This window comes from Sus scrofa, chromosome 2, assembly GCF_000003025.6.
Source record: "Sus scrofa isolate TJ Tabasco breed Duroc chromosome 2, Sscrofa11.1, whole genome shotgun sequence".
In the NCBI taxonomy this organism is placed as follows: domain Eukaryota; kingdom Metazoa; phylum Chordata; class Mammalia; order Artiodactyla; family Suidae; genus Sus; species Sus scrofa.
In genome coordinates this window covers 78,882,485-78,900,238 of record NC_010444.4, presented here as the reverse complement: position 1 = coordinate 78,900,238, position 17,754 = coordinate 78,882,485, and the positions used below count along the sequence as shown (strand labels likewise).

Sequence of the window (17,754 nt, the reverse complement as noted above, 5' to 3'; positions counted from 1 at the left end):
GCAGCAATGTGGGATCCGACCCATGTCTGCAAGCTACAGCACAGCAACGCCGGATCCTTAACCCACTGAGCAAGGCCAGGGATCGAACCTGCAACCTCATGGTTCCTAGTCAGATTCGTTAACCACTGTGCCACGACTGGAACTCCTAGACCTGTTTATTTCTGTAGCATTTTCTTGGGAGTATTGGCAAATTACACATGTTGAAATAGCATATATAAAACTAGCAGTGGCTTAGGCTCGTAAGTGCACAGCTGTAAGAATCATATTTGTCACACATTTTGGCACTAGTGGTTCATCCACAGCCTTAAAGACCCCCTGGATAGTGTGAAAGTTAACAGATGAGTGCCCAAGACATCTATCTGAAAAACCAGTTGCAACTCAGGGTGTAGGGGAAATGGTGGTGGAGAGAAGTGCATTTCCTGGAAACTCCCTATCTGTGACAGGGATGGTAGCCACCTGCTACCTGAAAACTATTTTCCCCTGCCTTCCCCACATAGATGCCTCCTTGGCCCGCCAACTCGGCCTAGATGTTCTGCAGTTGCATTCTGACTCACTAAACCCTACCTGAAACCCCCATTCCAGACCACTCCTTTGGTACCCTTCCTGGCTTAGTTGTCCTGGCCTGTCTCTATTACACCACTTCAGTATTCAACTTACATTTTGTCTAGTGTAATAGAAATATGGGATTTGGATTCTTGGATTCGGCAATTATTGGTTGTGATGATGAGTAGATGATCAGGTTATTTTAATTTCACCAGGTCTTAGTCACTGATCTGTAAAGTAAAGTGAGACTAATACCTCAAGGGAGGTTTATGTGAAACAGTGTAACAATGTATGTTTGTGAAAGTGCTTTATAACCTGGAAAACAAAGCACAAATTGATTATTAATAAACCCTAATCAGTGGTTCTCAAAGTGTGTTTCCTGACCTAGCAGCCTTAGCATCCCCTGGAACTTGTTAGAAATATAAAATCCCAGCCCACACCTACTGAATCAGCAGTCTGTTCTAGGAAGCCACTCCCTGAGTGATGCTGATACATTCTAAGTTTGAGAAGCAGTGCCCTATAACATTATACTTAACCTAAGGACAATTGTATTAGTCTGCCGTACGTAACATTATACTTAACCTAAGGACAATTGTATTAGTCTGCCGTACGTAACAGTACCACAGACTGAGTGGCTTAAACCACAGAAATTAATTATTTTACTTATTTATTTATTTTTTTTGTCTTTTCTAGGGCCGCTCCCGCGGCATATGGAGGTTCCCAGGCTAGGGGGTCTAATGGAGCTGTAGCTGCCAGCCTACACCACAGCCACAGCAACATGGGATCCGAGCCTCATCTGCGACCTACACCACAGCTCATGGCAACGCCAGATCCTTAACCCTCTGAGCGAGGCTAGGGATTGAACCTGCAACCTCACGGTTCCCAGTCAGATTCGTTAACCACTGCGCCACAACGGGAACCCCCACAGAAATTAATTTTATCACAGTTCTGGAGGCTGGGGGTCCAAGATCAAGTCATTGACAGAGTCACTGTCTGGTGTGGACTTTTTTCTTGACTTAGAGAAGACCACCATCCTCAGTGGACTTACCTCTGTGCCCACAAACCCTTTTTTCTCTTGTACTTATATAGACACCAGGCCTGTTGGATTAGGGCCCCACCCTTATGACCTCTCTTAACCTTACTTCCTTCCTTGAAGGTCCTGTGTCCAAATATAGTTACATTGGAAGTTAGGACTTTAACATATGAATTTGGGGGAAAGATGGTAAAGTAGTTAACCCTTCGCTCTGATTAGCTTTTACTTGAGCAGCAGTGTTCTAGCATCAGTATTTAATCCTGATTAATCCATTGGTTTTGTGTTTTACCTAATTACTACTAGGCTTACTGCATTTTGTCTTACTTTTTAAAAGTTGTAGCAATTCTATGCATGTATTGTTTTAGCTATGTTTTGAATTAATTTGGTTTTGTAGCTTATCCCTGGAATCCATCTACTATTTATACCATTGTTTCTGTGAGGACTTGTACAGAGTTGATTTAGATAAAAAGTGTTGAATCAGCCTGTTTAGTTTTAGAGACTCCCTTGTAGTTGTAAATCAGAGCAATACTGGTGTTTCATTGTATTTTGGCATTAGAGAATAGAGGCCTTTCCAGTGAATAAATGTAAGATTACTGCTATTTCATAGTGTATAAGAAACGATACCAGAATGTTGACATTGAGAGTTTCTTCTAAAACCTAATGCCATCCTAGGAAAGGTTATAAATGATTTTATTTAGCACTTTTATTTTCTGTAGTGCCTAAATGCTAAGAATTTAGGAATCCAGTGAATTTTGCCTTCTTGCATTTTGTGAACACTACCCACGATGTGTAAATAAAGGAAACACTACCAAATGGTATATGAAAACCAATTTTTTTTTTGTTTGTTTTTTTTTTTTGTCTTTTTGCCATTTCTTGGGCCACTCTCGCAGCATATGGAGGTTCCCAGGCTAGGGGTCGAATCAGAGCCATAGCCACCAGCCTACGCCAGAGCCACGGCAACGTGCGATCCGAGCCGAGTCTGCAACCTACACCACAGCTTACAGCAATGCCAAATCCTTAACCCACTAAGCAAGACCGGGGATCGAACCCACAACCTCATGGTTCCTAGTCAGATTCGTTAACCACTGAGCCACAACGGGAACTCCAAAGATCTAGTTTTGTGTGTGTGTGTGTGTTTGTACCTTTTTTTTTTTTTTTTTTAATTACAATTTTTTTTTTTTTTTTTCCCACTGTACAGCAAGGGGGTCAGGTTATCCTTATGTTTGTACCTTTTTTAAGGGCTGCACCTACTACATGGATATTTGCAGCCTAGGGGTCGAATCAGAGCTGCAGCTGCTGACCTATGCCACAGTCATTGGAACACCAGATCCAAGCCATCCATGTCTGTGACCTACGCTGCAGCTCACGGCAATGCCGGATCCTTAACCCACTGAGTGGAGCCAGGGATGGAACCCGAATCCTTACGGATATTAGCTGGGTTTGTTACTGATGAGCCTCAACAGAAACTCTGAAAATCTAGTTCTATGTATTGTTATTTTAAAGGATTATAGAGTTTACAAGGAACTAGACATTAAATTCAGCATTAGAGTAAGTTGAGACCAAGAAATTAAGATCAGTTTATTTTTTTAAGTCTCTGTTATTGTAGCAAAAAAGCTTATCATAAGATTTACCATCTTAACTGTTCTTAAGTATAGAGTTTAGTGGCATTAAGTATATTCAATCTTTTAACTAACTGATTATAGGAAAACCTCTTCATCTCCCCGGGCTCAACTCTCTTTATCTGTAAAATGAAATAACTCACATAAAGTTCCTTTTAGCTCTGATTTGAAAGCCTTAATTTTAGATGGGTGAGGGGTTAGTGGTCTTCACAAAATTTTTAAAAGGAGGTGATAGATTTTACTTTACTCTTTTTATATTTAGATCATGGAAGGGAAGTGGTTGCTATGTATGTTACTGGTCCTTGGAACTGCTGTTGTTCAGGCTCATGATGGACACGACGATGATGTGATTGATATTGAGGATGACCTTGATGATGTCATTGAAGAGGTAGAAGACTCAAAACCTAAACCAGACACCAGTGCTCCGCCATCTCCGAAGGTTTGAAATTGCCTTTGCATTTATTCGCATTTAACTCTTGAGATGATCAGAGGGTGAAGGTAAATTTAACTCTTGAGATGATCAGAGGGTGAAGGTAAATTTAACTCTTGAGATGCTCAGAGGGTGAAGGTAAATTTTGGATCCTCATCACAGGGAAAGCAAAATTTGCTAAAATCCTCTTATTGATCTCTGTCAGCCTTTTTATATTGTACAAGAGATAAATTATATGGATTGAATTCAAGGTTCAGCCATGAAAGTTTGAAAGCAAACCAGTAGATCCTACTAAGAAAGGAGTGTTGCTGAATGTTTCTTTTTTTTGTCTTTTTTTTTTTTTTCGTCTTTTTAGGGCCATACCCATGGCATATGGAAGTTCCCAGGCTAGGGGTCAAATCGAAGCTGCAGCTGCCAGCCTAGGCCAGAGCCACAGCAATGCCAGATCCCAGCCACATCTGCGGCCTACACCACAGCTCACAGCAACGCCAGATCCTTAACCCACTGAGCGAGGTCAGGAATCCAACCTACATCCTCATGGATGCTAATCGGGTTAACCATTGAGCCATGACGGGAACTCCTGAATATTTCTTTTTTTTTTTTTTGCTATTTCTTTGGGCCGCTTCCGCGGCATATGGAGGTTCCCAGGCTAGAGGTCTAATCAGAGCTGTAGCCGCCAGCCTACGCCAGAGCGACAGCAACGCAGGATCCGAGCCGCGTCTGCAACCTACACCACAGCTCATGGCAACACCAGATCGTTAACCCACTGAGCAAGGGCAGGGACCGCACCTGCAACCTCATGGTTCCTAGTCGGATCCGTTAACCACTGCGCCACGACAGGAACTCCTGAATATTTCAATTCTTAATTTATTTTTTATATTTAATGCAGGTCACCTACAAAGCTCCAGTTCCAACAGGGGAAGTATATTTTGCTGATTCCTTTGACAGAGGAACTCTGTCAGGGTAAGTATTTCTTAGGTGGGGAAAAAAATCTTAGGGCAGGTATCATGTAAATAAGATGGATTCCTTTTTGGATATTATTTTACATAGTGAATATCTGATTATTTTATATTTTCAGAATTCATGTCCATTTAGGAAAAGTCTTTTAGAACATAAAAGTTGAAAGTAGAGGTTAAGTAGGCTAAGAAGAGCTGGATGTTTCCTGTTTTTATTAGTATTTACATTGTTTCTTTTCACAGGCCAGCTGTAATTTGAATCTTAACTTGAGTGTGTGTCTTAATTACAGGTGGATTTTATCCAAAGCCAAGAAAGATGATACTGATGATGAAATTGCCAAATATGATGGTGAGAGTTCCATTTGATTTAGCTATAATAACAGATTGAGGTTTGACATGTTTCTGTAGTGTCTCTTAAAATTAGTTTAAAGGGAGTATGTATGCATTTTAAGATTTTTCTTTGGAAGTTTGCTGTTTTTGTGTTTCCCTTACATTTTATAGGGTTAGACCAGTTGAAATGTTTATTTTACACCATAAAACAGAGAGAGAATTTAGTACCTGTGATGCTGTATTTTGGAAATGGAAGGTCTTTTCTAGGCATTGGTAAAATGAATGTGCTATAAGTTTTTAAAAACCATATCTTAATATTTGTCAGTTTTATGCATTTGATATTAAAAGACCAGCTCTTAGTTGAAAGGAACATTTTACACATTTGTCAGTATGATGGATTTGCATAAATTGGGGTTTTGTTTGTTACCATTTAAAGGATCTTCAGAGGTAGAGTTAGGGAGTGGAACTTTTTTTTGTTGTCTTGCAGGAAAATGGGAAGTAGATGAAATGAAGGAAACAAAACTTCCAGGTGATAAAGGACTTGTATTGCTATCTCGGGCCAAACATCATGCTATCTCCACTAAACTGAATAAGCCCTTCATCTTTGATACCAAGCCTCTCATTGTTCAGTGAGTAAAACACTTGCTTGACAGAAGCTCTCTAGGAATGGTGAAGACATTATGTTGTAAAACTATTACTTTATCTAAAAAAAAATTGTGAGAATAATTACATGCTAGAATAGGCATTTGGGGGTGTATTTAAGCATCCTATAACCTTAACTTTTTTTTCTTGCCCAATAAATTATTTTGAGTAAATCAGCTTTTTCATCCTGGTATCAAATTCCTAGATTTTTGCAGAATGTATTTATTGGGAATCTACATTAAGACTTTATTTTCTGGGAGTTCCATTGTGGCTCAGCTCTAACAAACCCAACTAATATCCATGAAGACATGGGTTCGATGCCTGGCCTGGCTCAGTGGGTTAAGTAAGGATCCAGTGTTGCCATGAGCTGCGATGTAGGTCGCAGACGCAGCTCAGATCTGGTGTGACTGTGGACTCTGGACAGCAGCTGCAGTTCTGATTCAGCCCCTAGCCTGGGAACTTCCATATGCCACAGGTGCAGCCCTAAGAAAAGAAGGGAAAAAAAAAAAGAATTTATTTTCTTTTACTTACTTATTTTGAGGGATTGTGTAGCCATAACGATGGAAGATGGAATCTTCATATATGACCTGTGATAAAACATGTGACCGAGATGAGAGAAAGGGCACATAAATTAAGAAATTTGATTTTTCAAAATGCCACATGGTTTTCTGCCTTTCTCTCTGCTATTAGGTATGAGGTTAATTTCCAAAATGGAATAGAATGTGGCGGTGCCTATGTAAAACTACTTTCCAAAACTCCAGAACTCAACCTGGTAGGTACTTCCATTTCTTTATGTGGCCACCCAGAGTTATCTTTTAAGAATCTCAGAGGAAAGGAAAGAAAATTTTCTAAGAATGAAAGTAAAGGCCTTCTCTTATGCTGTTGAAATACTTCGGAGGTTGGGAATACTGACTTTGACATTTCTGTGGTTTTTATTTGAAATGTAAATTTCAAGCAGTGCTGTTTTATCCTTGGTTTCTGTTGTCTGTGTGTGTGTGTGTGTTTTCTTTTTTTTTTCTTGTTCTGTGTACTTTCTAGTTTCATCAAACTTCTTCATTTTATGAAAGAAGCAGTTAACTGTCTAGATATATACATTATTGTGTGTTTTTAAGCACTTTCATACATTCTCATGTAAAATTTCTTGTTAATTTCTGGTTATTTCTTTTCACTGGTATCTATACAAACCTCACAAATGAATAAAGTTTTCCTTTAATGCGACACTGTTTGGGAGTTTATAAGACAATATATCACACTTTTGGAAGGTTACTTTTCAACACTTTGAGTTACTTAAACCATTTTTGTTTCTGAAGGATCAGTTCCACGACAAGACCCCTTATACAATTATGTTTGGTCCAGATAAATGTGGAGAAGACTATAAATTGCACTTCATCTTCCGCCACAAAAACCCCAAAACGGGTGTCTATGAAGAAAAGCATGCTAAGAGGCCAGATGCAGATCTGAAGACCTATTTTACTGATAAGAAAACACATCTTTATACATTAAGTAAGAAAAACTTAATTTCTGGGTTTTATGGCATTACACATTTATCACCCATTTAAGTTAAAGATTGTACACCTGCAGAAGACCTAAGCCTTCAAATAAGAGTTTACTTAATATCTTAGTGGTGAAATGAACTTAATTTCTCTGCACTAAAAGAAACGTCTTTTCATAGGTGGAATTGAGAACTAAGGTTTGAAATAATTTTAAGAATAAGCTCGTATGCCCTATATAAAGAGCTTCTGTGCTTGATTCCCACCCCTCATTTCCTCCCTTTGTTTTCTTCTTGATAAAATCTTAACTAACAAAGTAGAAATATAAGTATAGTTTTTTTTCAAAGTATCTTTTAGTTTGGATGCTCTAACACCTAGACAACTGAGTAGACACATGGTTTGATAAATAAAAGGTTTGTGTAATGTGAAATTTTGGTAACATAGATAGTGATAATCCAACTCAAAAAATGAAGAAATGGGCCTTTCCCACTGGGGGATGGTCATAATAAATACTTACTTGCCTGTTGACTGGTGTGTAACCATTTGTGTTAGACCAACATTGCATTAGTACCTTTGTTTTTTTGATGCGTTTAATGTTCATACATGGAATCTTTTAGTGTTTTAAAATTCTATCTCATATTTAATTCCTAAAAACTGGAAGAATTAATGTTTATGACTTACAGATAAGGAAAAGAGTGCTAACTTGCCCAGCGCTCTAAGACCCGAGGTCTTTACTCCATGCTTTCACTTTATGTAAAGAGAGCTTAGGAACGAAGAGCTAATTAACTTTTTAAAATTGCATTTAATTTGTTTCAGTCTTGAATCCAGATAATAGTTTTGAAATATTAGTGGACCAAGCTGTTGTGAATAGTGGGAATCTGTTAAATGACATGACTCCTCCTGTAAATCCTTCACGTGAAATTGAGGACCCAGAAGACAGGAAGCCTGAAGATTGGGATGAAAGACCAAAAATTCCAGATCCTGATGCTGTCAAACCAGATGACTGGTGAGTCTTTGGGACCTGTCTTTGAGTGCATTGGAGCATTTCATATGTTTCATGTGACTTGAATAAGCAAATATTGGTTGAGATCTGATAATTTCAATAATCCGTGATGCAGCCTAATGTTAGGAAACATAGAGACTACTGTAGCTGAAAATAGTAGTGACTACCCTAGTGATCACTAGGGCCATCATGATCACCTGCCTTGCCTCACACCATTTTACAAGCCACCAAATGCTAAAACCAATGATATAGTTTGCCTGTGTAACATTTTGGTTTGTGGCAGAACCTCAAGTCTCTTGGACCAGCCTTTCTAATGCTTCTATGAATTCGTATTTAAAGCTGGAGTCCTAAAATTATAAATTTTATTTTATTTATTTATTTTTGGCCATCCTGCAGCATATGGAGTTCCCCAGGCCAGGGATCAGATATGAGCCACATCTGTGGCCCACTCCATAGCTGCGGCAATGCCAGGATTCCTAACCCTCTATGCCAGGCTGGGAATCAAACCTGTGTCCCAATGCTCCTAAGACGCTGATCCTGTTACATTGCAGTGGGAACTCCATAAAATCTTAAATTTTAATTTGAAGAATTACCTCTTTCCTATTGAAACAATACTCAGGAGATTACTGCTCTCTGTTGGGCGGTGGAATACAAAGCCACAAGGACACCAACTGCCTATGCAACTCCGAGTGGAGTTGTAAGACAGGCAAGTGAAGTTGACGTGTTTGTGGTAAGTGGTCTAATAGGTATTACTTGATTACCAGGGCACCAGGTATACCTAACTCTAGCAGTTTCTTGGAGCAGGGCAAATCAAACTGAAACTTGCAAGTGGGGCAAGAATTAACTAACTGCTGCAGATGTGAAATGGTAATCCCTGGTTAAAGAATATGTGCAAAAGTAGAAAAGTAGAGGAACAGGAGTGAGCTGAACATATATATGAGGGAAATTGAGTATATGTAGCCTTTTATGTAGGGAACACATTGGAGCCTGGTGAGAAAACAAGCAGCTTATACTCTTATGTATTGCCATGTTTGAACACAGTGCAGTGACTCTTGGCAATGTCAGAAAGTAAACACAGAATAATAGTAAGACTGATCTTCCATTTGTAAAAGTATCCTCTTAGGCTTAGCAGTTAAATTCTAGTTGATAGTGCATGGCTATAAAGGGTGAGTTTATTTGTATATTTGGTGAATACCAGGTTTGGATTCAGCCTTATTATTCAGTATTGTGTTCCTTAACTAGCTATTTTATCTTGGGAGTAAGGGGTGAATGTTCAGTTTAAAAGGCCACTGAATGATATACAAGTTTAAGTTTTCATACAGGTAATTTTAAGACAAGCATAGTTCAAAAACAAGCATAATCCTGACCAAGAATTTAAAAAAGAAGCCCATACCCATTAATCAGTTACTCCCTATCTCTGCCTTCCACTAATCCCTGAAAACCACTAATCTGCTTTCTCTCTCTATGGATTTGCCCATTCTGGATATAGAATAATAAAATACGTGGTCTTTTGTGGGCAGTTTCTTGCACTTAGCATAATGTTTTCAAGACTCATCCATATTGAAGCATGTATCAATCCCTTTTATGACTGAGTAGTACTCCATTGTATGGATAATACCACATTTTATTTATCGATTCTTTATTTAATCAGTATGTAGGTTTCCCTTTTTTGTATGTGGTTAATGAATAACGCTACGAACATTCATGTATAGATTTTTGGGTGAATGTCCATTTTAATTTCTCTTGGTCGTTATTCCTAGAAGTGGAATTGTTGGGTCATATGGTAACTATGTTTTACTTTTTGAGGAACTGCCAAATTGTTTTCCAAAGTGGCACCACTGTGCTTTCCCACAAGTGGTGTATGAGAGTTTCATTTTCTCCACATTGCCAACATTTTTCTTTTTTTTGGCCGCCCCAAGGCATACGGAGTTCCTGGGCCAGGGATCCCAAGCCATAGTTGTGACCTACACCACAGCTGTGGCATACTCGTGTCCTTAACCTACTGTACCAGGCCGGGGATCAAACTTGCCTCCTGGCACTGCAGAGATGCTGATGATACCATTGTGCCACATGGGGAACTCCCAAGATATTTTTAGATTGCCCTAAGATTCACAAAGTGGGACCACATTGTGATTTACTGGCCAGTGTTGTCAGTTGACCTTTTCTTTTGTGTTTAAGGGATGAAGATGCCCCTGCTAAGATTCCAGATGAAGAAGCCACTAAGCCTATAGGCTGGTTAGATGATGAGCCTGAATATGTACCTGATCCAGATGCAGAGAAGCCAGAGGATTGGTATGAGCTTTAGTTAACTTTTCTTCCTTCCTTCCTTCCTTCCTTCCTTTCTTCCTTCCTTCCTTCCTTCCTTCCATTGCACCTGCAGCATGTGGAAGTTCCCAGGTTAGGGGTCTAATTGGAGCTGTGTGGCCACAGCAACTCAGCACCTGACCCACGTCAGTGACCTATGCCACAGCTCACGGCAACACCAGATCCTTAACCCACTGAGCCGGGATCTGAACCTTCGTCCTCATGGATGCTAGTCAGATTCGTTAACCACTGAGCCACTTTGGGAACTCCGAGCTTTAGTTAACTTTTAAACTTACCTACTTTTTTTTTTTTGAAGTAAAAGTTAGTACCTAAATACACCCAAGTGCTCAAAATGTAGAGCTCAACAAACTAATTACGTTTTCATCTCTCTTTTTTTAATGCACCTCTCATGAAATACCCTTGTTGCTGGAAATGTGAAAACAAGATGATGCTCTGTAGTACAACACTTAGAAATTATCATGCAGGATTTCAGGGAAGCCCTGGGACAGCTTTTCATAGTCCTGCATCATAGAATTCACTTGGAGTTTGTTTATATCTCCACAGGGATGAAGATATGGATGGAGAGTGGGAGGCTCCTCAGATTGCCAACCCCAAGTGTGAGTCGGCCCCTGGGTGTGGTGTCTGGCAGCGACCTATGATTGACAACCCTAATTATAAGGGCAAATGGAAACCTCCCATGATTGACAATCCTAACTACCAGGTTTGTACCTCTTAATGGTTGAGTTGCTTCATTGATCTCTGTGTTCAGATACAAGCTTTGTCTGTAGTGAGGCTGCCAGTTTGATCACTATATTCAAACTGTTGTATTAAAAACAAAGTAAACTTCAAAACTGAGAGGGAACTTAATGTGTTAATTATTAAAAAGATAAACCTGGAAGCTGGAAGGAAGAGCATTCCTAATTGCTTTTTATGTTTAGAAACAAAAAGAAACAAAAAATGGGAAACTTGTGATTTGGTTACCCTGCTCCTGTGTGGCAGGGGTGCGGTAGCCACAGAATTCAAATTGGCAATGTCTTGTGATGGGGTGGGTAGAGGACTGTGATGGGAGTTGGCTTCCTGACCACAAGTCAGCTTATTACTTGACCTCAGTATTTTCCACTGTAAAAAGACTGTGAGGCTCAAATGAGATGATAAGAATAAAGGTGGTGATATTATAAAGCTTCGAGTTTACTATAGACATAACCACTCAGACCCTGGTCTCACTTCTGTTTCTAGTCAGGTTATTTAAAATCATTAATTTCTACTTTGTTACATTTTCAAATGTGCGGTATAGGTCTGCATCTCTCTGTATAAACTGTATATTTTTCTGTTTTTAAATGTGTTTTTAATTGAGCCATTAATGAGAAATTAAAAATTGCCTTTTAGCTGCTTTGTCTATGGCCATTTTGGTGAATTGCCATTTTTGCTTTTAGTCCTTACTTACTTAAGTGATTTTTCTTCTGAATGTATGTGGTAACTATTTCTTTAGGAAGTTAGCTGAAGTGAAATAATCTGGTTGAAGATGGTGTACCTTTTAAATCATCCCTGAAGAAGTCTGTACTGACTCCTGCCAGCAGTTGATAAGAGTAGAGGCTTTTGGGAGTTCCCTTTTGTGGCACAGCAGAAACGAATCTGACCAGGAAACATGAGGTTGCAGGTTCGATCCCTGGCCTCACTCAGTGGGTTATGGATCCGGCGTTGCTGTGGCTGTGGTATAGGTTGTAGGTACGGCTTGGATCTGGCGTGGCTGTGGCTGTGGCGTAGGACGGCAGCTACAGCTCCGATTAGACCCCTAGCCTGGGAATCTCCATATGCCACAGGTGTGTCCCTAAAAAGAAAAAAAAAAAGAATACACGCTGTTGGAATGTGCCAGGCAGAGGAAGCTTGTTGGTTTGAATCACAATCATGGGTGATAATTAGAAATTAAAAGGAGTTGGAGTCTAGACCTGAATTTATGTTGATCATTATCTTTTCTCTAGGGGATTTGGAAACCCCGGAAAATACCAAATCCAGATTTCTTTGAAGATTTGGAACCTTTCAAAATGACTCCTTTTAGTGCTATTGGTTTAGAACTGTGGTCTATGACCTCGGACATTTTTTTTGACAATTTCATCATTTGTGGTGATCGAAGAGTGGTTGATGATTGGGCCAATGATGGATGGGGTCTGAAGAAGGCTGCCGATGGGGCTGCTGAGGTTTGTACTTTCTTGTTTCTTGTACATTTATATCTTTTATTACAGGTAACTAACTGCTGCTGTTGTGAAAAGCCGTCTTCTAAAATTTGTCTTTTCTCTTATTTGGGAATATTGGCATAGAAAGTGTGTGACCTCTGTGTGCTCAAGACAAAATACTGGGTGTTTGGATATGGTTTCATTAGGCGAATGTAATGGCTTTAGAGTCCATATTTGTGTTACTTACAGTGTATTTTTTAAGAAATAGTGTTAAGACATATATATAACAAAATTTGCCATTTAGGGTATATTTTGAGGCATTTTTAACTATTGAATCTTGGAGTTCCCATTGTGGCTCAGCAGTAATGAACCCGACTAGTGTCCGTGAGGATGTGGGTTTGATCCCTGGCCTTTCTTAATGGGTTAAGAATCTAGCATTGCCATGAGCTGCAGTATAGATTGTAGCTCAGATCCTGTGTGGCTGTGGCTGTGGTGTAGGCTGGCAGCTATAGCTCTGATTGTACCCCTAGCCTGGGAACCTCCATATGCCGCAGGTAAATACTGAATCTTGATTTACCCATAAATGGAGTTTTTAAGGAATTTGTCATATGGCCAAGCTGGGAATTGGAGAGATAGAGACATTGAGATCAAGAAATTCTTGATTCGTCGGAGTTCCCATCGTGGAGCAGTGGTTAACGAATCCGACTAGGAACCATGAGTTTGCGAGTTCCATCCCTGGCCTTGCTCAGTGGGTTAAGGATCTGGCGTTGCTGTGAGCTGTGGTGTAGGTCGCAGACTCGGCTTAGATCCTGCGCTGCTGTGGCTCTGGCGTAGGCTGGGAACCTCCATATGCCGCGGGAGCCATCCTAGAAAAGGCAAAAAGACAAAAAAAGAAAAAAGAGAAAAGAAATTCTTTGTTCGTTGATCCCTGAGGTTAAGGGAACCTTTGCAGGTGATTAAGAAGCCAGCTTTCACACCTAGGAAAGGAAAGTTACCTTGATGATAAGGAGAGCAGGAAAATTAAGGCTTTTCTCTTCTTTCCTTTTTCATCTGTATAAACAGCTAGGCTTGAATGAATCCTTTGAAACAGCAGGTGCCTGAGTAGTGCCTTGCAGTAATTGAACAGTGGAACAGTACAGCCACAGCCTGTGTTTGGTGTTAAAGGTCAGAAGGTGAAATCAGTCCTGTCTTGTTTTTCAGCCAGGTGTGGTGGGGCAGATGATTGAGGCAGCCGAGGAGCGCCCATGGCTCTGGGTGGTTTATATTTTGACTGTGGCATTACCTGTGTTTCTTGTCATCCTCTTCTGCTGTTCTGGAAAGGTATGAGTTGTTGGTTTGTTTTGTTTTTTATTTTGATTCACTTTTAGTCACTCTTATAAATTGCCTGAAATTTTCTTTGTAGCAGCTCAGTAGTGACTGGGCCACATACTGTGTTGACTTCTGAAACCTGTTCACTACTCTTAGTGGCTATTTAATGTTCCCAGGTGGGAATAGGATTTGTTAGCTCCTAGTAGAAGCCCCTAGTAGTTTCTAGTAGTATAGCCCACTGTGTTACTCTCCTTTATATTTGGCGGCAGCTTTCTAAAAGAAAAGAAGAAACCAACTTAGATATAAAACCTAGCCATCTGGGCACAGACTAGCTTTTCCTTCTGTCATAGTTATTTCTATTCATGTACTTTATATTTCAGTCTTTGATTCCTCATTATCCATTCCTTCCTCAGTATCCCTACCTTCCCTCCTGGAAAAACACATGTTAGGGGTATTCCACAGCCTTATTGTAGGTTTTTCTTGTTTAGCCTTTGATATTTAAAAATTTAGGGAGTTCCCGTCGTGGCGCAGTGGTTAACGAATCCGACTAGGAACTATGAGGTTGCAGGTTCATCCCTGCCCTTGCTCAGTGGGTTAACGATCCGGCGTTGCCGTGAGCTGTGGTGTAGGTTGCAGACGCAGCTCGGATCCCGCGTTGCTGTGGCTCTGGCGTAAGCCGGTGGCTACAGCTCCGATTCAACCCCTAGCCTAGGAACCTCCATATGCTGCGGGAGCGGCCCAAGAAATAGCAAAAAGACCAAAAAAAAAAAAAAAAATTAAAAAACAGGAGTTCCCACAGTGGCGCAGTGGGATGGCAGGCTTTCTGCAGTACTGGGAGGCAGGTTTGATCTCCAACCCAGCACAATGGGTTAAGGATCCAGCATTGCTGTGGCTCGAATCTGATCCCTGGCCCAGGAACTCCATATGCTGCAGTGTGGCCTAAAAAGAAAAAAAAAAATTGCAAAATAAAAAACAAAATTTTGTGTAGGCCCTCTACTTCTACTAAATGAGAATTATGCTTTACCTTGCATTCAAGATGTTTTGTAACCTGATCCCCAATCTTCCTTTCCAGCCTTATCCCCCACCATTATTCTGCATATCTGTGCCTCAGTCACCTTGATTAATAATGAGACCTGCACATTATTGTCTGAACCCTTTGCTCATACTGTTTCTTTTACCTTGAACCACACACATGCTTACTGAGAGGAAGCTGTGAGGCAGGAATTCAGTCTTAACTCATTTCTGTGTATCTACCCCAGCATATATGCTGGGTACAGAACTTTGCTCATAAGCATTCAATAATTATGTGGTAATGTAATCTATAAAATGTGAACAAAACTATAGTGCTTTGGGGGCATATTTCAGAAACAGGCCAGTCCTGTGGAGTATAAGAAGACTGATGCTCCTCAACCAGATGTGAAGGAGGAAGAAGAAGAAAAGGAAGAAGAGAAGGAAAAGGGAGATGAGGAGGAGGAAGGTGAAGAGAAACTTGGTAAGAAGTAGACCCCAAGATGTTTCAAAGCTGTTTATGCCAATTATTGGCAAGGTTATTTTAGACTCTAGAGGTATGTTCTAATGCTAATTTTGGGCTACTAAAAACAAGTGTAAGGTTTTGCTCATTTGTTTTACTTTGACTTATGTCTTAGAAGAGAAGCAAAAAAGCGATGCTGAAGAAGATGGTGGCACTGTCAGTCAGGAGGAGGAAGATAGGAAACCGAAAGCAGAGGTAATCCGGGGGGAGAGTATATTTTGTATTTCAAGCAACTCAAGTGAAGCTACATTTAAGTAGAGAGTATTTTCATAGGGTAATTTTTAGTGGCTGTGGCAATAAAAATTCTGTTACAGCCAATTTTGTAAAAGTGGAATTCTTAGCAACACAAGTCAGCATTTTATAATTTCTAATTACATCTTAATCTCAGAAGTATTTTATGTGTTGAAAATGGTTTTCTGGAATAAGCAGAAGGTTGTGGGGAAAGACTGATAAAATGCTTTCTGCGATGACAACTTCAGGTCATTTTATAATTCTGTCTCATCATCTCTCTCTCCTCATTGTGCTCTTAAAAAATATTTCTTGGACAGGAGTTATTAGCTGAAGTGAAATAATCTGGTTGAAGATGGTGTACCTTTTAAATCATCCCTGAAGAAGTCTATACTGACTCCCTGCCAGCAGTTGATAAGAGTAGAGGCTTTTGGAAGTTCCCTTTGTGGCACAGCAGAAACGAATCTGACTAGGAACCATGAGGTTGCGGGTTCAGTCCCTGGCCTTGCTCAGTGGGTTAAGGATCTGGCGTTGCTGTGAGCTGTGCTATAGGTCGCAGACGCAACTCGGATCTGTCATTGCTGTGGCTCTGGCATAGGCCTGAAGCAACAGCTCCAATTAGACCTCTAGCCTGGGAACCTCCATATGCTGTGGGTGTGGCCCTAAAAAGACAAAAAAGACCAAAATAAAAATATTTCTTGGACAAATCACTGCATTTTATTTTATTTTATTTTTTTGTCCTTTTAAGGCCAAACCCACGGCATATGGAGGTTCCCAGGCTAGGCGTTGAATCAGAGCTACAGTTGCTGGCCCGCACCACAGCCACAGCAACATGGGATCCCAGCCACATCTGTGACCTACACCACAGCTCATGGCAACACCAGATCCTTAACCCCCTGAGCAAGGCCAGGGATCAAAACCAAGTCGTCGTGGATACTAGTCAGGTTTGTTAACTGCTGAGCCCTGACAGGAACTCCAGTCATTGTCCTTGCTGATGGATTCATTTGTTCATTCATTCCACAAATACTTGTAGAGTACCATTATGTGCCAGGCATTGTTAGTGAATAAGACAAAGATAACCCTGCCTTGGGGAGTCTGTATTCTAGTGAAAGGAAGCAGACCATATGTGGTAGACATTATAAAGAAGTAAATGAACAGTATATTAAAGAGCAATGGGGAGTTCCCCTCATGACACAGTGGAAATGAATCCAGCTAGGAACCATGAGGTTGCAGGTTCGATCCCTGCCCTCGGCAGCAACAGCTCTGATTAGACCCCTAGCCTGAGAACCTTCATATGCTGCAGGTGCAGCCCTAAAAGGACAAAAGACAAAAGACCAAAAAAAAAAAAAAAAAAAAAAACCAATGGGCTATGAAGAAAGTAGGACAGGGAAAGGTATGAAAGTGCTAGAGGTGGTGGGATGGGTTGCTAGGTAGCCCTCAGTGGAGAGGTGAGCAGAGACTTGAGAGAGATTAAGGATTTTGCCATGGAGCTGTCCATGGGAAGAGCATTTCTGGGAGAACAGCCAGTACAGAGGCCTGAGGTAGTAGTCCAAAAGGCCAGTATGGCCTGCAGATTGAAAGGGTGGGGAAAAGGCACATGGACATGGGCAAGGCTGCAGATTAGGTGGGGCCTCTGAGGCTGTTGTATGGGCTGCTTCTCCTAGTGAAATGGGCAGCCATTGTAGACTTTGGAGCAAAGTTGTGACTGGATCTCATTACTCTAGCTGCTATGTTTTCTACAGAGCAGGGAGCATCAAGGAGCCTGATTAGGAAGCTGTTATAATCCAGGCAGGGTATGGTGGCTCTGAGCAGGGCAATAGGAGAGAAGGATGTGAGCTTATCTGAGTTTTCTCGTGGACTGAATATGAGGTATGAGGGGAAGAAAACAGTCCACACCTTTCTTAGCAGGGACTCCCCCCCCCTTTTTTTTTTTTTTTGCTTTTTAGGGCCCCACCCATGGCATATGGAAATTTCCCAGGCCAGGGATCGAATCAGAGGCCTACACCACAGCCATAGCAACTCGGAATCTGAGCCGCGTCTGCAACCTGCACCACAGCTCACAGCAATGCCTGATCCCTGACCCACTGAGTGATGCCGGGGATCAAACCCTCATCCTTGTGGATACTAGTTGTTGGATTCATTTCTGCTGCACCACAATGGGAACTC

The 17,754-nt window shown here is 40.8% G+C and overlaps 1 protein-coding gene across 2 annotated transcripts in view; it reads left to right on the top strand.

The window, feature by feature from the left end:
* Window positions 1–17,754, top strand: part of CANX (calnexin) — a 36,798-nt gene that overhangs the window by 15,590 nt on the left and 3,454 nt on the right. For both annotated transcript variants that reach the window (NM_001243210.1, XM_021079153.1), the window contains 13 exon segments: window positions 3,458–3,634; window positions 4,515–4,588; window positions 4,872–4,930; window positions 5,399–5,540; window positions 6,244–6,325; window positions 6,864–7,056; window positions 7,860–8,049; window positions 10,225–10,338; window positions 10,915–11,071; window positions 12,330–12,545; window positions 13,722–13,841; window positions 15,195–15,321; window positions 15,476–15,555. In NM_001243210.1, the coding sequence (NP_001230139.1) occupies window positions 3,461–3,634; window positions 4,515–4,588; window positions 4,872–4,930; window positions 5,399–5,540; window positions 6,244–6,325; window positions 6,864–7,056; window positions 7,860–8,049; window positions 10,225–10,338; window positions 10,915–11,071; window positions 12,330–12,545; window positions 13,722–13,841; window positions 15,195–15,321; window positions 15,476–15,555 (1,728 nt within the window). In that variant the 5' untranslated portion in view covers window positions 3,458–3,460.